The sequence below is a fragment of the Camelus dromedarius genome, chromosome 18 (assembly GCF_036321535.1).
Source record: "Camelus dromedarius isolate mCamDro1 chromosome 18, mCamDro1.pat, whole genome shotgun sequence".
NCBI classification, from domain to species: domain Eukaryota; kingdom Metazoa; phylum Chordata; class Mammalia; order Artiodactyla; family Camelidae; genus Camelus; species Camelus dromedarius.
Window position 1 is genome coordinate 19,060,286 of NC_087453.1, and position 22,185 is coordinate 19,082,470.

A 22,185-nucleotide genomic window follows, 5' to 3' on the forward strand; every position below is an offset into this window, starting at 1 on the left:
TTACCTAGGAATTATTTTTCCATAAGTATGATTATGTATCATTGTATGATAATAAAAATAGCAAAGTAAATTTATAAAAAAAGATAAACTTTTGACCATAAAAGGAAATATATTTTGGCAGATTTTTAAACCAGCAAGATAATTGTGACATTTTTCTTCTCAGGAGGAAAAAAAGCAAGAGCAGAAGTCGTAGTCATGAACGAAAAAGAAGCAAAAGTAAGGAACGGAAGCGAAGTAGAGACAGAGAAAGGAAAAAGAGCAAAAGCCGAGAAAGGAAGCGAAGTAGAAGCAAAGAAAGGAGACGGAGTCGTTCAAGAAGTCGAGATCGCAGATTCAGAGGCCGCTACAGAAGTCCTTAGTATGTAACTGTAATTATGATGATAACTGGTTTGAGAGATTTCTGTGGGTATCCAGATAGCACTGTAACCTGAGTTGATCTGAATTGTAGGACTTTATTTTTCAATATGATTAGTTTGAAAGTATTAAATAAAGATACTGGCATTGAAAAGTCCAGTAGAAATACAGTGTGCGGACAAATACATAACATTCATTTTACTGGGCATACAGAGCACTTTCTGTTAATTCTATCTAAAAATACTAACTGTATGCCAATCCAAACTAGGCTAAAGCACTAAAGTGCTTTTGAGAAAAGATTTGGTACTGTAATGCCAAATATGTGAAAGCTTAAGGGTGTGTGAACTATTACAGTATTCTTTACTGTGCATAAATTATTTGAAATTTTAAAGCTCAGATGGATACAAATTACAGCTGTGTATAATTAGTCAAATATGTAATCAGTTAACAAATCTTGTCTGTGTGGCTGTTACCAGCTGAAATGACAGACCAGTTGTGAATTTAGTGTATGGTTCTTGATGATTATTTTGGGACTCATCACACATCTTTGTATTTAAGATTTTTTAATAGTAAAAATGCACCAGAAGTGCTTTGATGGTTAAGTCACTATGGAAATTCAGGTGTTATTTAAACAAGTTGGAAATGTTTCATTGCAGTCATTTTTTAAAAGCTAATTTACATTAATGACTTCGGGAAGGCCTACTTAGAACTCTTTAAGCGGGGATTGAATCTAACAGTCCCTAGTACTTTATGATGTTTTTTTCCTGTTAATAAATATGCTGTTGTAAACTGGGATATATTAAAATTAACAGCTTTAACTTTAAAACTTTAATGGTTTAAGATTAAATTCAAAGACAGCAGGAATCTTACCTGAATAAGAGCCTTGGCTCTTTCAGTTGGTTAAGTACTTGATTAAAGTTAAACACTCTAAATAAACTTTAGTTTCCTCTTTTAAAAAGGGGGTAACCATGACAGATAAGCTATTGAGTCTTGAATGAGAAGGGAATGTAAGTTAAAGCACCCACAATACTTACTGCTGTTGATGAAATGTTTTGGTATTATTTAAAGCTGATAAAGTTAGTAACACTTTGAGTCCTGATCTAGCTCTTCAATTAAAAAGGATTCCATTCCTTGTTCTCTAAGGTCCTCCTAGATGGTTATTTCATTATGTTTTTAACAGTTTATAAAGGACCACAATGTTATTGTAATTATGAGTGCTTAATTAGAAAATACTTGCTTTTTGTCTAATTAATCAAAAGTTACTGCATTCTTTTTTACTAGAATGAATTAAATTTGGGGAAAATAATTACTTTAATAAATTCTAAATACTATTACCTCTGATGAGTGACGAATACTTGAAGTCAGCCTGTGGTCCTGGTCTGACTTAAAAATGATTTGGTTCTTATGTTTGATTTCAGGTGATTTTTTAAACTACCCAAGGCGGTAACTGAGACTTTTATAATTAAAGAGGAAAGAAAATAGTTTATCGATTCTTTTTTTATACAGTAAATGTGTATTGTTTATCATTACTACTTACTATTGCATCATCATCATCATATTATTATTATTATCTTTATTATTATTATTACAAAGGACCCATATAATACAATTTTACTTGGAACCACTTGATGTTATAGGTACATGTAGAGTCTGAAAATAAATCCAAATGTTGAGCGAAGACCACCAGATACTTTCATTTTGCTACCCTTCTGGTAAAGGACAGCAGGATGAGCACTGAGGGACATCTGACCTGTCCTTTTAAGTTAGTTTGGCCTTTAAAAATAAAAGACCCATAAATTACTGGGCCTTTTCAGAATTTTTTTAGACTATAGAATAAAGCTTTTTTTTAAAGTTACTTTTGTGATCTTTTTTGAAAACATTCCTTTAATATGTCAAATCCTCAAAAAAGAACTTTACTGAAGAATTGATGAACTTCCTTCACATCTTTACTATGGACTGTTTTGTCACAAGAACTGAAATGTATGACATGCTGAATATGCTAATACAGTCTCTTAAGATTTAATGTTAATGGAAAAGTTTGAGTTCCTTTATGTAAAAATTTAGTCCCTTAGTTTTTAAAAGAAGTTCCTCAAGAAAACATGAATATTATATATGTGCATATTTGTAAACACGTATATTCCTGAGGAAGAATCTGCAAAGATACACACAGTATTGTTATAGTTACTCCTGGTGTGAGGGAAGTTCAGGATAATTTTCACTTTGTATGTGTGTGGTTCCCCCCCCCCCAAACCTCAGGAATATATTCATAAATATGTATTCTAAACTAGAATGAAAATTGAACATTTTCAGAATATTGAAAATTTTGAGGCTGTAACCTTTGGTCTTGGCAACTCTCAGTGGTCCAGGATGGATAACTATAAGAGCAGTTTGCCTGGGATACAGTTAAGACAAGAAAAAGTCTGTTTATTTCCTCTTCATAATTGAGGTGGAAAACAAGCAGCCTAAAAACAATGTTAAACTTGCTGGAGAGCGCATGAACGCGATCTTAGCAAGACCCTAACCCTGTAACTAGTGTAATTTTGTGTTTCCTTTTTAGCTCCGGACCAAAATTTAACAGTGCCATCCGAGGAAAGATTGGGTTGCCTCATAGCATCAAATTAAGGTTTTTAAACATACTTCTGAATTGTTTAAATTGTTTTTCAAGGAACTAATGTGGTGTACTTTTTTGGGTAACTTTTGAAACTTTTTAACTTTGCAGCAGACGACGTTCCCGAAGCAAAAGTCCATTCAGAAAAGACAAGAGCCCTGTGAGGTATTTGTTGTCTATTTCTTTTCTTTGGAGTTTTTAGCTTTTATAAAGTTTTTACAATTTATGCTACTGCTAAAATTAATGACATTTATTAATTTGTATCACATAAAATCTTGAATTTTGCAGTTAGAGTGCTGTTAATGTGAATTTCTTAAGTTTTCAATAAATTGCATATAAGAAAGTAGTGCAATAATTACCTAATTTTAACATGTAGATACTACATATGCGTTTATTTATATTTTATACTAACTAAATTTTTTAATGACAGCTATAGAAAACTTGAGAGACTTTACTCACTTAACTTTGGAATCAATAAACTTTGCATTATTGAAATAACTTCTTGTGGGAAACTAGTTGAAATAATCATGAGTTTTATTATTTTGTTCCCTTATTTGAGAAAAGTATTTAATTTCCAAAGTCTTAACTGAATTGACTTGTTCATAAGTTGTACTATTACTTTTTTTTTTTTTTTTGTACTCCTATAAGTCTTCTTGAGGTTTGTTCTGTGATGTATAGTTAGGTTATAGGGAAAAGTTTGATACTTTGGGGTCTTGCTTTGGAGACTTTTTTTTTTTTTTAACATTTTTTATTGATTTATAATCATTTTACAATGTTGTATCGAATACTATTACATTCTTGAATGTTTTTGTGAGGTATTTTCCTCTTAAACATAAGACTTATTTGTCCATTCTACCATTTTGGTTCAAGAAACATTTTGTTACGTAGTAGCATTGTTCTTTACTACTTTCTTAAAGGGTTCCCTTAAAAGGAACCTTTTATCTTACTATTTGATATGTTGTAATTCTAAGATTTGATGAAAGCCTTAATTTTAAAAGCTCTCTTTGTAACAGATACTGAGGTTTTTACTCTTCTAATGTTTAGTTTTCTCTCATAAGAAAATCCTCTTAGTTCTCAGTCTCTGGATCTAGTCTAGCTTTGTACCTCTGTTTTACAGTAATAGGTTTAAAATTACCTGCTGATTTCTCAAGGGGATGTACCTGAGTTTGTAGGCAGAGTATTTCAGAGGTGATTTTGAGACTGTCCAGAACATGGTTAAGAAAGAAGCATGTTTATGCCTACATTTTTAAGGATTCACTTAGAACATTAACCTTAGTGATAATATAACAGATAATGGTGTTTTAGACACTTACTTTTCTTTGAAATCCATGGAATTAAATTTAATCTATTCTGTTCTTTTATTTTTCTCACTTATTTGGGCATTTAGCTTCCTCTAAATTCAGAAGTATACTACATCTGTTGGTAAAAATGAGTAAATTGAATCCCACTATTAGTATTTGTCTAGATAATCTGTTTTTCATTTTCGATTTGCTGATTGTTACTCTTGTGTTCTATAACCATCAAGAAACATTTTTTCAGACACTGAACTTTTAGAATCTTAGACTGATCTGATTCTAATGAACAACTCCCTCATTATTCCTTGTATCTATCTCAGTTTGTGAAATGAAGTTCTAAAGAGCCCAGTAGTTTTTGTCATTTGGGTTTTACTTTCCAGTTTATCATTTGTGATTATAAAACAATTTCACTTTATGATTTCCTTGTAGGGAGTCATCCTTTCCACTAATTTTGGACCAGTCCGACATTTGTGGCTAGTCAGGGGTTATTACTTCTGACTGTCATTAAATTCTCAGGCTTTTGATTGGCCATTACCTTGGAGAAAGTACCATGTAAGATTGAGAGACCAATGGACTTTGGTCCTGATAATGTAGATAATATCAGAAGTAACTGTCATCCTGTTGAAGGAATTGGGTCATGTTGAATTACTTTATGGACATTTTGTAGTGAAAAATGGGCTTGGGAATAATGACAAACTAACATCTGTTAAGTTTATTCTGTTTACTGAAAATGTATGTTAAACGTTAACTTTAAAATAATAAAGTTAATTCTATGTTCTTCACTCCTGTTAGGGAACCGATTGATAACCTAACTCCTGAGGAAAGAGATGCAAGGACTGTTTTCTGCATGCAGCTGGCAGCAAGAATTCGCCCAAGGGATTTGGAAGAGTTTTTCTCTACAGTAGGAAAGGTAATCTTAGCCTATTTAGGGAGAAACATATAAATATATAATAGTCCATATACTTAGAAATGTATATAATTTATAATTATATATTTCTTATAAATATGTAAGAAACAAATTTGACGTAAGTTAGAAATTGCAAACATTTTAATAATTCTCAGTGTGACAATTTTCAGTATAACCATCAAAATGAGAAAACATCTAAATAACAAATTTTTTGCTTTATTGGAATTTAGTTAGGGAATTTAGGGGTGTAATTAGGTGGATTGATTGATGGGAGGTACTGGGGATTGAACCTAGGACCTTGTGCATGCTAAGTACACACTCTACCACTGAGCTACACCCTTCCACGGGAATTTATTTTTGATATCATTTCTCTTCTTGCCTCATTTGGAAGTTTAATAGTGTTGGAATTGGTCAATGTTGGTAAATGAATTGAGCTTACAAGTTTACCTATTTAAAAAGTTTTTTTAATGGCTTGTTATACTATATCATTAACACCCCTCTTGTCTCTTGGAATTGTTCCTATTGTTAGGTTCGAGATGTGAGGATGATTTCTGACAGAAATTCAAGACGGTCTAAAGGAATTGCTTATGTGGAATTTGTTGATGTTAGCTCAGTGCCTCTAGCAATAGGATTAACTGGCCAGCGTGTTTTAGGAGTGCCAATCATTGTACAGGCATCACAGGTAACTTTTTCCTTGATTAAGAATTGGATCATTCATAGTGCTAGAATCCTGCTGTTTGTGAACTGTAGTGCTTGTGCCTTACGTAGTCACCGCATATTATCCTGAGTCAGGTGTTCTCAGGATAGCTTTAGAAAAAAGACAGCTTTGTCCTGATTTCTTAGATAAATATGTATTTTCAATACTATTCCGTTCGATTTTAATGTAACTTGGAAATATCTATCTCATGCAGAAGAAGACTTGAGAACTTGATCTAGAATTTTACTGGTTTGTGATGACATTTGGGGGATAAAAGCATCTAAGAACATGTTTTCCCTTTCCTGTATTTCAAATGGAATGATTTTGACATGTTTAAGAAATTTAATATTTTTAAAATACACACTTGTGTAAAATTTTATAATGTTAAGAGTAGTTTGAATAGTTGTCAGCTCTAGCATTTCTTGAAGGTGAGATGTTTCAAACTAATTTTGAGAATATCTTTTAAGATAATCCAAATTATGATTTAATTTCTCCTTGCTGATGCTCCACAATAATTGTTGCCTTTGGAAAAATGAAATTAGCATTAATATTTAAGTTCATTTAAGTGTGAGAAAACTGGGGTGTATTACTCTAATGAGTATATAATATGAAAGTATTTTTAGGATTTTTCACCAGTACTTATTTGTACTGAGAAGAAACAAAATTGATTTCTGTTACTACTTCATAACTCACTTTTAAAATGGAGAGACTAGGGTTTAAGGAATATTTTTGAGCAATACAAGATACAATAGTCTTGTTGATTGCTTTTCAAACCACTGAAGTAAATACTACATAACTCCTAAATAATCTGGTTACTTCATCCAGGTTACGTAATTTTATTGTTATGTACAAGATTTGTAACCAAATCTGAAGTGAAATTCTAGTTTACTGCTAAATAGCTCTTCTAAAAACTATGGTCAAATTATTTACTAAGTCCTGTCATCTCAAAGGTGATGATGGGTCCTACTTAATGTTTTAGGAGTATATAATACTGGGTATTTATCACTTAATTTCACGTAAGCAACAAGAAAATAATTGTTAGAAAACAGACTGGGAGGGATCATTGCTCAACTCATTCCTATGATGGAGGAGGACAAACTAACTGTACATTGATTGGCCTGGCAAAAGGTTGAGATACATCAAAGTCATAAATGAGGTTTTGGATTCATTTAACTTTAACCTCTTGTACTCCAGTTTGTTAAAACAAAAGGAGCTCGTGGTATAATGTAAATTGAGAGCTGTTTCCTTTGAGGAGGCCTTGGTATGAGAAAAATAACAGCTGAATTGAATGATTTATTTGGTTTGATTTATATTGACATAAATCCTTTTAAGACAGGCAGCTGTTTGATATACTATACATTGAGTAACTGATCATTAGAGTTCATTGATTTAAATGAATAATGAATGTATTTAACAATTCTAGGAAATGATCTTACTGGCATATCACATTTATGAAATGCATTGTGTAATTGCTTTGTATATGAGTTTTGTATGCTTTTAAAACTTAATCCAAAAATTTTTTATTCAGGGAAAATGTCATATATTTAGTAAAAATCTAAAATTTTTATTTCAAAATTTGGCATTTGAACCATTCAATGCCATTATAATTGTAGTCACATGTAAGCAGAATCAGACAATATTTGTCCTTTTATTATGTATGACTTACACTTAGCAAAATTTGACATCATTTGTCATTAAGCAGACCTGAAATGTGAATAGGATTTACTACTTTGTTCAGAATGAGTTTTATTCGTACCAAATGGATGTGTGTGATGTGCATTTTGTTTTATCTAACTCGTAGGCGGAGAAGAACAGAGCTGCAGCAATGGCAAACAATCTACAAAAGGGAAGTGCTGGACCTATGAGGCTTTATGTGGGCTCATTACATTTTAACATAACTGAAGATATGCTTCGGGGGATCTTTGAGCCTTTTGGAAGGGTAAGTCCTAAGTTTTTCAGAGGATCCTAAATAGGTTCTTGATACTTAATACAACTGCATAAAAATTTGTTTACTTTGTCATGTTTATATGAGATTAATGTTAAGATGAGAGGGGGTGATTCAGTGAAGTTTTTGTGACAACTTAGTTTAAAATAGATTCCCTGAAGGATATTATTTGAAGACAGAATCTGTAAAAATGTTATTTCTAACATTACAGTGAAATACATAGTATTAGATTCACTCATTAAAAAAATAAACCTGAATGATGAAGGTATACTGTACTGTGCATTTGGAGCAAGAGATTTTTTTTCTTGGTTTGTGGTTTTTTTTGGATACTTCTTTTCTTACTGAAAATTTTAGGTGTATATAGAGAAGCTTTTCTGCTAAATAAGGAATTAGACTGTTTCTGCCCAGTGGTCCTCTTTTTTTCCTTCCCTCTTTATTGAAGTGTAATTGACATACAGCAGTGTGTAAGTTTAAGGTGTACAACATAATGGTTTGACTTCCTTACATCATGAAATTATTAACCCTAGTAAGTTTAGTGAACATCCATCATCTTACAGACACAACATTAAAGAAATAAATTTTTTTCCCTTGTGATGAGAACTCTTAGGATTTATTCTTGAAATTTAACATATAACATTCAGCAGTGTTAATTATCATGTTATATATTACATCCCTAGTTCCCTAATACTTTAAAGTTATCTTATACCGTTTGACTACCTGGATCTAACTCCTCCCCACTCCCACACTTCTGGTAGCCAGAAATACGATCTCTTTTTCTGTGAGTTTATTTTTGAAGTATAACTGATGTGTATCACTGCATTAGTTCCTGGTACACAACATACTAATTTGATACTTCTGTACATTTAAAAATGATCATGGAGAGGTGGGAGGGCTCAGTGGTAGAGTCTTGCTTACCATACGTGAGGTCCTCGGTTCAATGCCTAGTACCTCCATTAAATAAATAAATCAACCTAATTAACCCCCACCCCACCCCTTTTTTTTTAATTTTTAAAAAAGTGCAACCCCCCATTTTTTTTTAATGATGAGGATAAATTTGCTTGTCTTGATTTTAGAATAGAATAAATGTTACTAGTAGGTTGTGCTCTGGTTTAAAAGATTCATTGTGTGACCATGAATAAAAATCTTTGTTCTTGTACGTCATCCACTGCTTAATCTTTATTGCCCTTTTCTCTCACTATCCTCCACCCCGATTTGACCATTTGTTAAACTGTTTTCAGTTGTCAGTATTGATAACAGTTTTGGTGCTGATTTTTGTGGGTGCTTTATTGGGCATAAATGCATACTAATGGTGCAAAACCATAATTGTATGAGTTGGTCAGTCATTACAAAATGAATACTATTTTGAAATAACCAGAATAGGAAGAAGTACAACGTATGGGTGCTGTATTTTAATTTTTCATGCTTTTTATGTGTGGCCTACTTTATTGGAGTGCTATGGTGTAATTGATAAAATTCATTCATTTACGGTGAACAGTCATTGCTTTGTATCATATTCACAGGGTTGTGCAGCCATCAAGCACATCCTATGTTATTTTTAGTTACTCCATCATTTTAGGCAATTTATCATGTCTGGCATAATTGAGAATTAACATTTGCTGGGTTTTTTGTTTGGTGGTTTTTTTTTTTTTTTCTTTAGCATAATGGGAAGGAAACACGTTGATTTCATTTCTAGCTGATTGTATTTTACAAGGGATTTCAGATTTTTAGTGGTTTTTGGTGCAAAAGACTTAGGATTGTCTAATATTTCCCAGTGTATAACTTGTTTAGGAAGTTTCTAGGCCTGTAGAAGATATTTTGGGTATGAGGGATTGTGATAGACTTTTAATTATTTTTTAGGAGGAGACATTTTTTTAGTCATGTTTCAAGGAATAAAATACTTTTGCCCCTTTTTACTTAAATGATAATTGTAATTTTCATGTTTAGATTGAAAGTATCCAGCTCATGATGGATAGTGAAACAGGTCGATCCAAGGGATATGGATTTATTACGGTAAGCAGTTAGCATGAATAACATAATGTAAAAGTTTTTGACCCAAGTAGTGTAGTGTAAAATTTCATTAGGTATTGATAATGAGCAGGAGGTATGGTTAATATTTTCAAGTGATTTGAATCAGTTTACTGTTAGTAGCCAATTCTTTGTAGCTGTAAGTGTCCACCAAATGTGAAACATTAAGCAGTTTACTGTCCTGTATATGATCAGTCTGTTTAGTCAGCTCTTCATATAACTAAAGTCAATCACTCCTTTATGAATTCTTCAGTTTAACTCTTGTGACACATTCCTGTCAGTTGCATGAAGGTCTCTTGTAATCATATTTTACTTAAAATTGTTTTATATGGACATAACGCACAGCAGTGACCAGAATTGCTTTATTATAAGTGTTTGTGGCTGTCCTTGAAGTCCAGTCCCTGAATAGAGTATAAGGTGGCAGCTTGAATAATTGTGAATGGAGGTGCCCATTTAAAAATAAACTTTTATGTATTATTTCATGATGCAATCTAGTTACATGATAGCAGTTTTTCAAATTATTTTCTAACCTTGGAAAATGCTGTAAACACATTTTCACTTAGCATGCCCAAGGTCCTGGGTTCAATCCCCAAGACCACCATTAAAGTAAGTAAATAAACCTAATGACCTCCCTGCCCTAAAACTGAAACAAAAAAACACAAAACATTTTCAGTTTAAAATACAGATGGTTGTCGCGAATGCTGCTATTATAGACAAGTTTTTTTTTTAAATGTCCCAGTTTTTATGAAGAAATAACAATTGTTAGGGGTGAGGGTATATATACCTCAGTGGTAGAGTGTGTGTGCTTAGCATACAGGAGATCCTGGGTTAAATCCCTAGTTACCTGTATTATAAAATTTAATAAACAAACCTATTTTACCCCTCCCCCCCAAAAACCCCAAACAAAAAGAAATAACAATTGTGTATTATATCCAAATTTAAATAAAGTGTAAACCTATTCTGTAGTGATGAGAACCTGTTTCATTGGTCAGTGAAATTTTATCTACCTCAGTGTGTATTGGTGAAAGAAGAGAAGTTATTTATGAAACACCCAACATATTATTTTGTTTCTAGTAACATTAGCATGGTCAGGGGATTTATATTATGAATATTTCATTCTTATTATCTTAAGTATTTAGTGTTATATATAACAGGCTTAGTGCTTGAATTATCTGCACAGTGGGCATATTTTCACTAGAACACTACTAAATGTTAAGTAAACAAGGCATATTTTGCAAAGCATTTTACTTCAATTTTTAACACAAACTAAATGTAAACTGTTAACTATGATTTACTGTTTACTATGTATGCAAAGCTAGATTATGTAAGTTTACATGGTCCTGTGTGTTTGTGAATGTTACATTTTTAACTACTGTTTGTTCCTATCTCAGTTAATGGAAGCAGAATTATTTTTAAACAATTAAATATTCTGATGAAAGATGAAGCTGTGAAATTAGTGACAGTATAGCCCTTTCTTCCATTAAAATAAAACCAGATTGTGTGAATTAAAGTTTCATTTTGTCTGCATCCTGAAACAAAGAATAGTATCTGTTTAATTGGCAATAAAACTTGATCCAGGATTTTGTATTAAAAATCAAATTTTATATTAAAAATCTGAGTGAACTTTTAATTTTTCTGAGTAGTTCACTCTTAATCACCATTTTACTTCATCCCAGCATATTAAAAAGGGTTTTGAAGTTTGAAAAATTACTTCTCACATTTTGTTGCTAAGATTCTATATTCCCAAAGACAAGCATCATTAGTTGATGATACCTTGCCATTTACACCATATCAATAAATCTAATATGCATGAGCTTTTGTGGTCTGATCATTGAGGTTATATTACTTATAGGTTAGAATTTCTACTTTATCTATAATCTTTCCAGATGTAATTATTGAGTATACTAGATTTAATAAGTAAGTGTTTCTTTACCTTATGTATATAACTAACCTAATACACTGGGCTTTTTTATCCCCCTCTCAATTATATAGTTTTCTGATTCAGAATGTGCCAAGAAAGCTTTGGAACAACTAAATGGATTTGAGCTAGCAGGAAGGCCAATGAAGGTTGGTCATGTTACTGAACGTACTGATGCTTCCAGTGCTAGCTCGTTTTTGGACAGTGATGAACTAGAAAGGACTGGAATTGACTTGGGAACAACTGGTCGTCTCCAATTAATGGCAAGACTCGCAGAGGGTATGTTTTTCCTAGTGTTGTGAATTGTTCTGAGTATATTAATGAGAAAGGTAACCATGCAGACTAATAATAGAAAATGATTTTTCTTATTTTGGGGTTAACTTTATTTTTCTTGGGCAGCATATGTGGTTTTGTAGGTGAAATTCCTTGCTTTGAAGTTTTAATGGAACTTTTATGATAGTGCTGTTTGAGTACCACACCGTATGTTACAGGATTCTTTTTCTGTAATAATTATATCATCATACTTGAGAATAAATTTCATTACAGTGCTTATACAATGTCCTGCTTGTACTATATTGGCCCTCGTTATCTGCGGGTTCTGCATCTGTGAATACAGAGGGCAGACTACACCACACCATTTTACATAAGGGCCTTAAGCATTTGTGGATTTTTATATCGGGGAGTGGGTCCTGGAAACAATCTCACCCTCACAGCTACCGACAGAGCACTGTAATTTGTTTAACTTTGGAGGTGACTTTGATATTAAGTACCCAGAAAACTAGAATTTTCCTGCTCTTAACAAAGCAGGGACTTTTTTTAAGACCTATTCTTTTACAGGTACAGGTTTGCAGATCCCACCGGCAGCACAGCAAGCTTTGCAAATGAGTGGCTCTTTGGCATTTGGTGCTGTGGCAGGTAGGAATTGAATCTTTTCTATTTGAAATCATTGTTTTTTCACCTAATTCGAAAATTTGCCAAATTTTTGCATTTAAAAGGACTTACTGAGAATTCAATTCATCAAGTACTTTTAGTCTAAATTTCAAGAGTTCAGGTAAGAGGAGTAAAGATACAGGACATAATTATCCACTGATCATAATAAACTGTCAGGGTAGTTTTGAACCCTGCATACCAACTTTTAGTTGAAATTACTATAAGTAAAATCTTTTTAGATAAATCATTTTTTGAAGACTCAGTTCATATTGTTTCAAAGGAAAAATGTGGTGTTTTTAATGTTTTGAATTTAGAAACCTACAAGATGCCTTTAAATAAAGCTTTATTTAAAATAATTACAATATTAAAGAGTACAGAAAAAACTACTTTCCTAACTAGTATATACTATATAGTTGACCCTTGAACAGCATGGGTTTGAATGGCAAGGATTCACTTATAGGCGGAGTTTTTCAATAGTAAATAACTACGGCACTATGTGATCTATGGCTGGCTTAATCCGTGAATGCAAAATGACCAAGGATATGGAGGGCCGACTATTAAGTTACCTGAGAATTTTCAACTGCTCAGATGGTCCGTGTCCCTAACCCCCAGTTGTTGAGAGGTCTTTTGAGATTTTGAGTTAGGGAATGAAGTTCCTGGAGAGGGCAGTAGAAGGAGAGAATTGACAATTTATTACAATTATGTAACAATGGGTTCAGTTAATGAAACTTACTGTTTTCTTTTGTGGCTCAGTAACCTGAAATTTGCTTTTCTAAACTTTGATAATCCAAATGGATGAGCTAGAATAGCATTAAATTTTGAGATGTTAAGGACAGGAGTTAGCCAAGAAAGTATGGCAATTTTCTATTATAAATTAGTCCTTTGTTCTTATCTATAAAGTGAGACTGTCAGTATGTAAAATGTATAAGATCATTAGTACTGCAACTGCTTATACAAAAAATTCCATGAGTTTGCTTCATGATTTCCTTTTAAATTGAAAAGCCATTAATTAAAGGAGAAGATGATTTCTGCTTTTATATTATTCTTTACTATTCAGAGGTAGTGGGCTCTTTCCTCCTTTAGTGGGTGGCTTCCTTTTTTTCAGTGGATATCTGAGAGTTTAAGTATTTTAGAATATTTGCCTTTAGGGTCTTGTGCTTCCTGTCAAACTGTATGATTTATTTTGAAATCTTACAGGTAGTTCTTTAAAATTACTGATAAAACCATCTAGTGTATCACTATGAGAAGACACATTATAACTATTAGTGCATTTCTGTATTTATGAGTCATTTGGTGACTCCATTTCCCTGAATTGTTTTCTTTATTTTGACTTTTAAACAAGTATTAGACGTTTAATTTCTTTACAGTGAACAAGTATTCATAGAATGCTACTTGCTGTAATTGAAGATACTAAAGGAAACCCATCACTTCCAGAAATACATCCTAGTCTGGTTTGAAAGTTACTATTTTATCTGAAAACTTTATCCCTGTATTGCTTCCCATTGTTCAGGTCATTCTTTCAATAATTTTGAGAAATGCTTGATTGTTTACTGTATTCTAGGTATTTCACTAGCAGCTAGTGAACAAGATTTGTTCCCTGCCTTTAGGGATTTAATGCAAAGAAATGATTTTGGAGGTAGGGGTATAGCTCAGTTGATAGAGCAAGTGCTTAGGATGCATGGGGTCAAATAAAATTTTTTAAAAAGACCTATGATTTCATTTCTAAACAATTCTATGTTATATCTTGGATGCTGTATCAAATATGTTGATTGATTCGTAAATAGTATCTTCGCCTAATTGAAGATTTTCAGTGTCAGACATTGTTATTTCCCTCAGCCATTATTCTATGATGAATAAAGAATGGCCACATTTCCCTAGGCACACTCACTGTGTAGTTCATAGTATTAAGGCTGAAAATTCTAAATGTCCATACGGATTATTCTTAAAATAGCCATTTATTTATGTATTTTGTTATATTCCCCTTTTTTTAGTGTTTATTGATAGAGGGTTTTAACAGTTTGTTTTCTTAAAATTGTAATTACTACTGAGTTATTAATTGCAATTACTACCAAATTAATCAAAACTTAATTTTTAGGTAAATATTTATATAACTGGGTATTTTTTTCCATTGAGTCTTCATTAAAACCTTATACATTCCTTGTTGAGATTCAATAAACCACTGACTGTTGTCCCCCAAGTCCTTTAAAGTTGTTTTTTGAAACCAAGAGTGGCTCATCACTATATCCACGTCCTTATTCTGGAAGTTTAACAGGTCTTTCTAAAATAAGTTAGTTCTTACCTTTATGAAACCCATGCTTTGTTTCCTAACTTGTCACAAATGACCTGAAGAGTCCTTTTTTAAATTTTGCTAGGGATTTATATACACTTCGTATAGCATGGATTTCTGATGTCTATACATTTTTTCCCATTTTAGGAAAAAAAAAGACACTGTTATAATTTAAAGTTTATTGACAGTGTTCCTATGGTCATATCTTCAAGTTCCTTCAGTATACATCAGTTACATTTCTTCAGCTCCCTGAGATGCCAATTTTGAGCACCTAGGACCCAGGTATTCTTACATCCCCATATAACTTGGGCTGCAGGTCCCTTTTCATTTTTGCCCATGTTTTATGATTTTTCTGTACTCGGAAAGAAACCGAAATCATAGTAGAGTACTGCAATTGAATCACATGTTACTTCTTTAAAATTAGGTTACTGAGTCTAAATAGTTTCTATGTTGTATACTTCAAGATAACTTCACCAATATATGACATTTTCTTTATATTCAGACTTGGTGTTTTCACTTGCTGGCGGCTATTTGCTCTCTAATACAAAATGTTAATGAGAAGTGAAAATATATTGGTAGAAATCACCATTCTGTTTTAGTACAGATTAGATGCTTAAAATTTTTTATATTTCATAAATTATAGTAAATCTCATTAAATTTAATTCCTGCCTCTTTAAATTTCCAGAATAGACCAGGAAACTAGACCTAATAAAACTGCCACCTTTCCAGGCTGGACTTGACAACTTAAAATTTAAAAGAATTTTAAAAATAATATATACATATGGTTACAATGGTGTCTTTCTCACTGGTAATATTCTTGCTACTTAGTTGGTAGATTATTGAAAGTGTTTATAGGTATTGGATGTATGCTGTTCCAGTATTTACTGTTTTATTATAAACTTCTAAAGTTTAAAATGCTTACTGCTACTAGTAGAAAAATACATAGTTGAATATCCCAAGTACTTGGAATTGAATTCTCAAGATCAGGGTTTTCATGCATTTTCTGACCGGTGTGCTTCCCTTTCCCCATTTCCCATTATTCCCAAGTAAAGAGTAGTATAGTGGAATGAATTTGAGATGTGGAAGAGTACTAGGAATAGGAAGAGAGAGGCATTAGTTTCTTAGGATAGGAGGAAAGAAAAAGGCCCCAAAGCCTTGTCAATGAGGAATGGGGAAGGAGGTTTGGCTGCCAGGTTTTACTATAAGTTCATTTTTATAAACCCTGCTACTATAGTCCTCTTTTATTAATGCTTTCCTGACATTTACCCTGTTAGTTGAGGCTCTTCATTGTTCCTGCACTGAGCTGTAGAATTCTCTTTTGTTATAGATTTGCAAACAAGACTTTCCCAACAGACTGAAGGTGAGTTAAGTTTTTTATTTGTTTTTGAAGTGGATGTGAATATAGCAAGACATACTTGTATACATTTATTATATGATTATTGTTGTAGTTTGTATTTTGGGCCCAACTTTGTCAAAATGACATACAGTGTCACTACCAGTAAGCTATCTGGTAATTCATATTTAGAAGGCCTAATCCCAAATCATTACTAAGAATTACATGGATAAAGATGATAAATATCCATGCTTTTTTTTTTTGCTTTAGCTTGCTCACAGTTATTTTCAGCTTTCTTTGTTATCTTTGTGTTCTGATTGTAAGTTTTATATAGATGTCAGAAAATGAAATTTGTCATTTTAGTAGACAAATCTTTCAGAATATGGAGTCTGTAAAATTAATACAAGGTTAGGAAAAACTGGTTCTAACTCCAGTGATTTGTATAAGCAGTACCAAGTAATGAGAAGATTATCCTGAACTAAATTGCATGCAGATTTCAGATTGAAATAATTGATAAAATATGCTAGTTTTTAATAAAATTGCTGTTACTTAATGGAGCAAATTTAGTATCTTATAGGATATAGTTAATATTGGTTACGAAAACGATTTTGCATTATAAAGGTCTGTCCTTGTTCTTTGATTGGAATTCAATGTATATTTTAATTTTTCCAGCATATAAGACAATTGTGCTCAATCCTTTTTTTCCTAACAGATTTTTAAAAATAAAAGTGGTGGATTTTCCTAGTAGTTATATTTCTGTTCTGAATTAATTGTGTTCTGCATTCATCTACGTTGAGTTGGAATATTTCCATCATACATTTTCTAATACATTTCAGTATTCATACCATATAATGACCTCTGAAATTTTTTCCCAAGCATACTTTAATTTGTTTATGATAAGATACACAGTAGGCTTCATTTTACCTTAATTGTCATACAAGCACAGTTGGATATTTTTCTCCAGTAGAGTTTGGCATGTTAGTTATTTTAGCATTTTTGTTACAAAGTTTCATGAAAGATACTTATTTATTGAAGTAAAGTTAAAGAAGCAAAAAGCACTTACTCTATGAGAAACGATCAGTTTTTTATGATGTATTTCATGCGCAGCCCTAATTTTTATTCAGTGGAATATTTCTGATACTTCTCAGGTGATCATCCATTTTAATTACCATAATTTCTAATGCATTGTTTTATCCTTAGCTTTGGTTATTGTTATGTATTGGAATGAACTTTGGTCAAATATTATGATTACGGTGAGTTTTGTAAGAAACATCGACTGGTAATGTTTTCTAAATCACATTAAAGCAGTGGAGCAACTATCTTAAAAAATGGCCTCACTTCAAACTTAAAACCAATAGAGGTTTAAGTTTCCTCCTAAATATTAGTGTCCAGTAGTTTTTAAAAAATTTTTAACAATGACTGTTACTGGTATATACATGTTGCTCTTCGTAGTGTTTAGTCCTGCTAAAACAAACCCAGTCATTTCAACATTTGATTTTGTAATAGGTTTTACAGTCCTAGAATGTCTTGAATGCTTGAATTATTTTATGTATATTATTTTTAAAACTACATCCTTTTATAATGTTTATATATTTAGAAGGAAATATGAGGGGGGAGGGAAATAAAATAACTCAGTGGTAGAGCATAGGCTTAGCATGCCCGAGGTCTTGTGTTCGATCCACAGTACCTCTATTTAAAAATGAAAAGAAAATATGTAACTATTAATGGGCAGAAACCTAAGAAATACAACAGAGTATAGATTTAGTTGCAATTTTAAAGAATGTCTTTTCGCCATCCCTGCTTCTCAGATTATAACTCTAGCAGTCTTACAAAATCAATCTTTACTTTTCTGGATTGATTTGTATTGATATTTGTGTAATGGAAAGAATTTTCATTACATTTAAGGATTTCCCTTCTAAAAATAAAGTGCCCACTTGAAGTTCAAGATCAGCTATTTCAAATATTGTGTGGCCTCAGTTTTCTGGCAACTTAAATGGGGCATTGTTACATACATTGATATTTGATAGCATTGTAAATATGGTAAGTTAGTGAAGGGACTGACGACCTTAGTGTCGCACTTTGGGTCAAGTGGTTATACTTGGCCTTGTTTTATTTATCAGGGATATTCCTGTGCGCTTTCCATGAAACTGATTCTCTCTCTCTCATTTTTTTTAGCTTCAGCATTAGCTGCAGCTGCCTCTGTTCAACCTCTTGCAACACAGTGTTTCCAGCTGTCTAACATGTTTAACCCTCAAACGTAAGTAATTTACTTCGGGGCGGGGGAATAGCTCTGTGGTAGAGTGCATGCCTAGCATGTATGAGGTCCCGGCTTCAATTCCCGGTATCTCCATTACATAAACAAACAAAAAACAAACTTAATTACCTCCCCCCATTAAAAGAAAAAAACTCTAATAAAGAAGTAATTTACTTCCATCAAGTTCAAGAGGGTATGTTGTGAAAGCAATAATGTTTAAATTGTCTGAGTTAACGTTTAGATTGTTTTAACACGTTTGATAGTATTGATCCTTTTGTGTAGTAATTTTATGCATATAATTATTTCCTTTGTGTTTGTAAGGTTGGAATTGAATTAAAGCTATGCAGATTTTGCTTTCAACTTATAGCTAGTAGTTTTCTGTGAAGTTTGTTTCTGTTTGTGTCCCCATTATACTTTTCTCAGGCCTATGAAATGGTGATAAGCTTGGTATAAGTGTCTTGTAGATGCCAGTAAATCACTGCTTTGTAAATGTTAAACAGCAATGATTTTCTTTAAATTAAAAGAACACATGTAAGATTTTTAAATACAAATTAGAATATATAAGGGAGGTGGGTATAGCTTAGTGGTAGAATGAATGCATTTTAACATGCATGAAGTCCTGGGTTCAATCCCCAGTACCTCCGTTTAAAAATAAAAGAATATATATGTAACATTTTCTGAGTTTGAGTAGTTTCTAATAGACTTAATACTTTTCTTACTACAGAGAAGAAGAAGTTGGATGGGATACGGAGATTAAAGATGATGTGATTGAAGAATGTAATAAACATGGAGGAGTTATTCATATTTATGTTGACAAAAATTCAGCTCAGGTATTTTAATCTTAATAGACTGACTTCTCTTTTGTCTTGATTTTCACACGTACTTGGGGGTATTTTATGATCACTGTATTTCCTTAGAGGGTGTTTCTGTTTTTTGCTGAAGGAAGCTTTACCATACTGACTAAATAACACCCCCTCCGTAATAAAGACACTTCGAAAACAGTTAAATTATATCAGATCATCATGTAGCAATGTTGCTGGTAACATGAAAATTCTGGTACCATGATTTCATTCTTAAGCAGCATTCAAATTATAAAACATAGTAGCAAGGTTAGTTTTTGGGTGGATAAAACTCAACAAAATTCTAGGTGTATATAGTAGCTTGTGAAACAGTTGTGTTTATAGAGCAGTTAATTTTTGTACAGGCATCTTGAATAAATCTGTTGGAATCCATGTGGTATATCACAACACCCTTAACCTTTTTTGTTGTATTTTAGGGCAATGTGTATGTGAAGTGCCCATCAATTGCTGCAGCTATTGCTGCTGTCAATGCATTGCATGGCAGGTGGTTTGCTGGTGAGTTCAACCTTTTTTCTGAGTAATTGTTATTAAGGGTCTTATCTGAGTGATTAATTTGAGATACTAAACCATTGTATCTGTTTCTTTCAACAGGTAAAATGATAACAGCAGCATATGTACCTCTTCCAACTTATCACAACCTCTTTCCTGACTCTATGACAGCAACACAACTACTGGTTCCAAGTAGACGATGAAGGAAAATACAGTCCTTTATGTACATAGCTTTTTTTTTCTTGAGAATTCATCTTGAGTTATCTTTTATTTAGATAAAAATAAAGAGGCAAGGGTCTACTGTCATTTGTATACAATTCCTGTTACACTGAAAAAATAAAAATGTTAACAGGAATGCAGTGTGCTCATTCTCCCTAACTAGCAAATCCCACTGTATACAAAGCTGTTCTCTTGTTCTGCCTTTTAAGTGTACATGTAGAAAATTACATTAAGGATATAGGAATAGCTCTAGGGGAACAAATGTGCTTAACATAAAAAGGCAGACAGGGATGTAATGATGTTTTTAATGTTTCAGAAGCCTAACTTTTTACACAGCAGTTACATTTCACTAATGTTGATATTTGGTTAATGGTTTAGCAGAGTTTTCTGGAAGACAGTTTATGGAAATTTAAGACAGCTAAAAGGGCTGTTTGACTAACATCTCATCTTGCATTCTGATCAACTGGCAAGAAAAGGAGATTCCAAAATTACATTTCTGGATGGTATCGTTTCAGTTAATGTATCTGTAAAAGTTTCTTTGTAAATATTATGTGTTCTGGTGTGTCTAAGATTCCAAACAAAATGATCCCTGCATTTCCTCAAGATGTTCAGTGACAGTCTGGTGAGCAAAGCAGTCTGAGTAAGAAATAGGAAATGCAGAAATAGGTTTTGTCTGGTTGCATATATAATCTTTGCTCTTTTTAAGCTCTGTGAGCTCTGAAATATATTTTTGGGTTACTTCAGTGTGTTTGACAAGACAGCTTGATATTTCTATCAAACAAATGACTTTCATATTGCAACAATCTTTGTAAGAACCACTCAAATAAAATTCTCTTTAAAAGGCTGCAAGAAATCTTCATTTTTGAAATGTTTTAAAGTCATAGGAACTTGAAGATAGAATATTAGTTTGACTTTTTAGTTGTTACCTCTTTGGGAAAAATCTTAGTGACACTGTTGACCGCAAGTTGTCCTTGTACGTTCTGTATATTAGTCTAAGTACCAGACTCCTTATTTAGGGTAATGTGTAAAACCAAGGAATTTACCAAAAAGATTTGCCCAGGTCTCAAACCTGGACATTCTTAAATCTCTCCCACATTGTCTGGGAATCTTTGTGGAAAAAAATGCTTTGCTATTTAAAAAATACTGAACAAAATGGTTTAAGTTCAAACTGGTGTCCCCATTTAACTGCATTTGTTGAGCTTTACTATACTTGGACTGTAAGCTTTCAGTTATACTCTATAAACTTCGCTTCAGGTTTTTGTATCTAGTTAGTGTTGCTCCTAATGGAATGATTACCTTCCAGTATTGATTTCCTCACCTGGGTATTTGTTTCTACTGTATTGGGTTTTTTAGAGTTGAGGCACAGAGTAATACACGTTTATTCATATGTGAAGATTAGTTTGAATTTGTAGGCATCAGTTTTCTACCAAGCATTTTGAAGGATGTTTGTAATTCCCTTAACTTGCTTCAGTTACTCAACCTGGAGAAAAAATTAAAAGATTCAAGTTAATTTTTGACCACTGGGCAACAGTGTTCTTGGGGCAAAGACTTAAGCCAACTTTCTTTCCAAACTATCTTCTGTTATGTTCATAAGTAAAAGTTTTAGTCTCAAATCAAGTACTGTCAGGTTTTGTTCTGTCGTTCTTTTCTAGGGAACTGGGCCAGCAAAGGTGCCCTCGGGTATTTAATCTTACCTGTTAAAAAAACTTTACCAACAGCAAAGAATGAAATTTGGACTGTAAATGTTAAAAGCAAATTTGATAAGTGTTACGTAACTTAAAGTAGAAAATGGTTCATATGGCCATTCTGAGTGTGATCTTTTAGGTGATCAATTCCTGAGACAACTTACCACTTGTGGTTGTGACATCTGTCGCTGCTGTAGGTATTGTAGTGTCCTTGATTCTAGTTGGACCTAGTGTCTTTATGTCCCCCAAATATTCCAGTTTAGTTTCTTTTACCTTTATTACAACATTTACCATTAACAAATACTCAAGGGACATTTAAGTTTAGAGCAATACCAAGGGATGTGTGTGTGTACAGGTGAGGGGCACATCTCATGACTTG

The 22,185-nt window shown here is 32.7% G+C and overlaps 1 protein-coding gene across 6 annotated transcripts in view; it reads left to right on the forward strand.

Annotated features, from left to right (window-relative positions):
* RBM39 (RNA binding motif protein 39) overlaps window positions 1-20,965 on the forward strand; it is a 28,281-nt gene extending 7,316 nt beyond the window's left edge. For 3 of the 6 annotated variants that reach the window (XM_031433904.2, XM_064475725.1, XM_064475726.1), the window contains 14 exons: window positions 164-358; window positions 2,912-2,977; window positions 3,074-3,127; window positions 5,050-5,167; window positions 5,694-5,846; window positions 7,663-7,800; window positions 9,751-9,816; window positions 11,824-12,028; window positions 12,587-12,664; window positions 16,276-16,326; window positions 18,475-18,556; window positions 19,278-19,383; window positions 19,830-19,908; window positions 20,005-20,965. In XM_031433904.2, coding sequence (XP_031289764.1) covers window positions 164-358; window positions 2,912-2,977; window positions 3,074-3,127; window positions 5,050-5,167; window positions 5,694-5,846; window positions 7,663-7,800; window positions 9,751-9,816; window positions 11,824-12,028; window positions 12,587-12,664; window positions 16,276-16,326; window positions 18,475-18,556; window positions 19,278-19,383; window positions 19,830-19,908; window positions 20,005-20,105 — 1,492 coding nt within the window. In that variant the 3' untranslated portion in view covers window positions 20,106-20,965. The remainder of the gene's footprint in view (window positions 1-163; window positions 359-2,911; window positions 2,978-3,073; window positions 3,128-5,049; window positions 5,168-5,693; window positions 5,847-7,662; window positions 7,801-9,750; window positions 9,817-11,823; window positions 12,029-12,586; window positions 12,665-16,275; window positions 16,327-18,474; window positions 18,557-19,277; window positions 19,384-19,829; window positions 19,909-20,004) is intronic. The other 3 variants (XM_010975193.3, XM_031433906.2, XM_031433907.2) reach the window with 3 other exon arrangements.
* The last annotated feature ends 1,220 nt before the right edge of the window (window positions 20,966-22,185 follow it).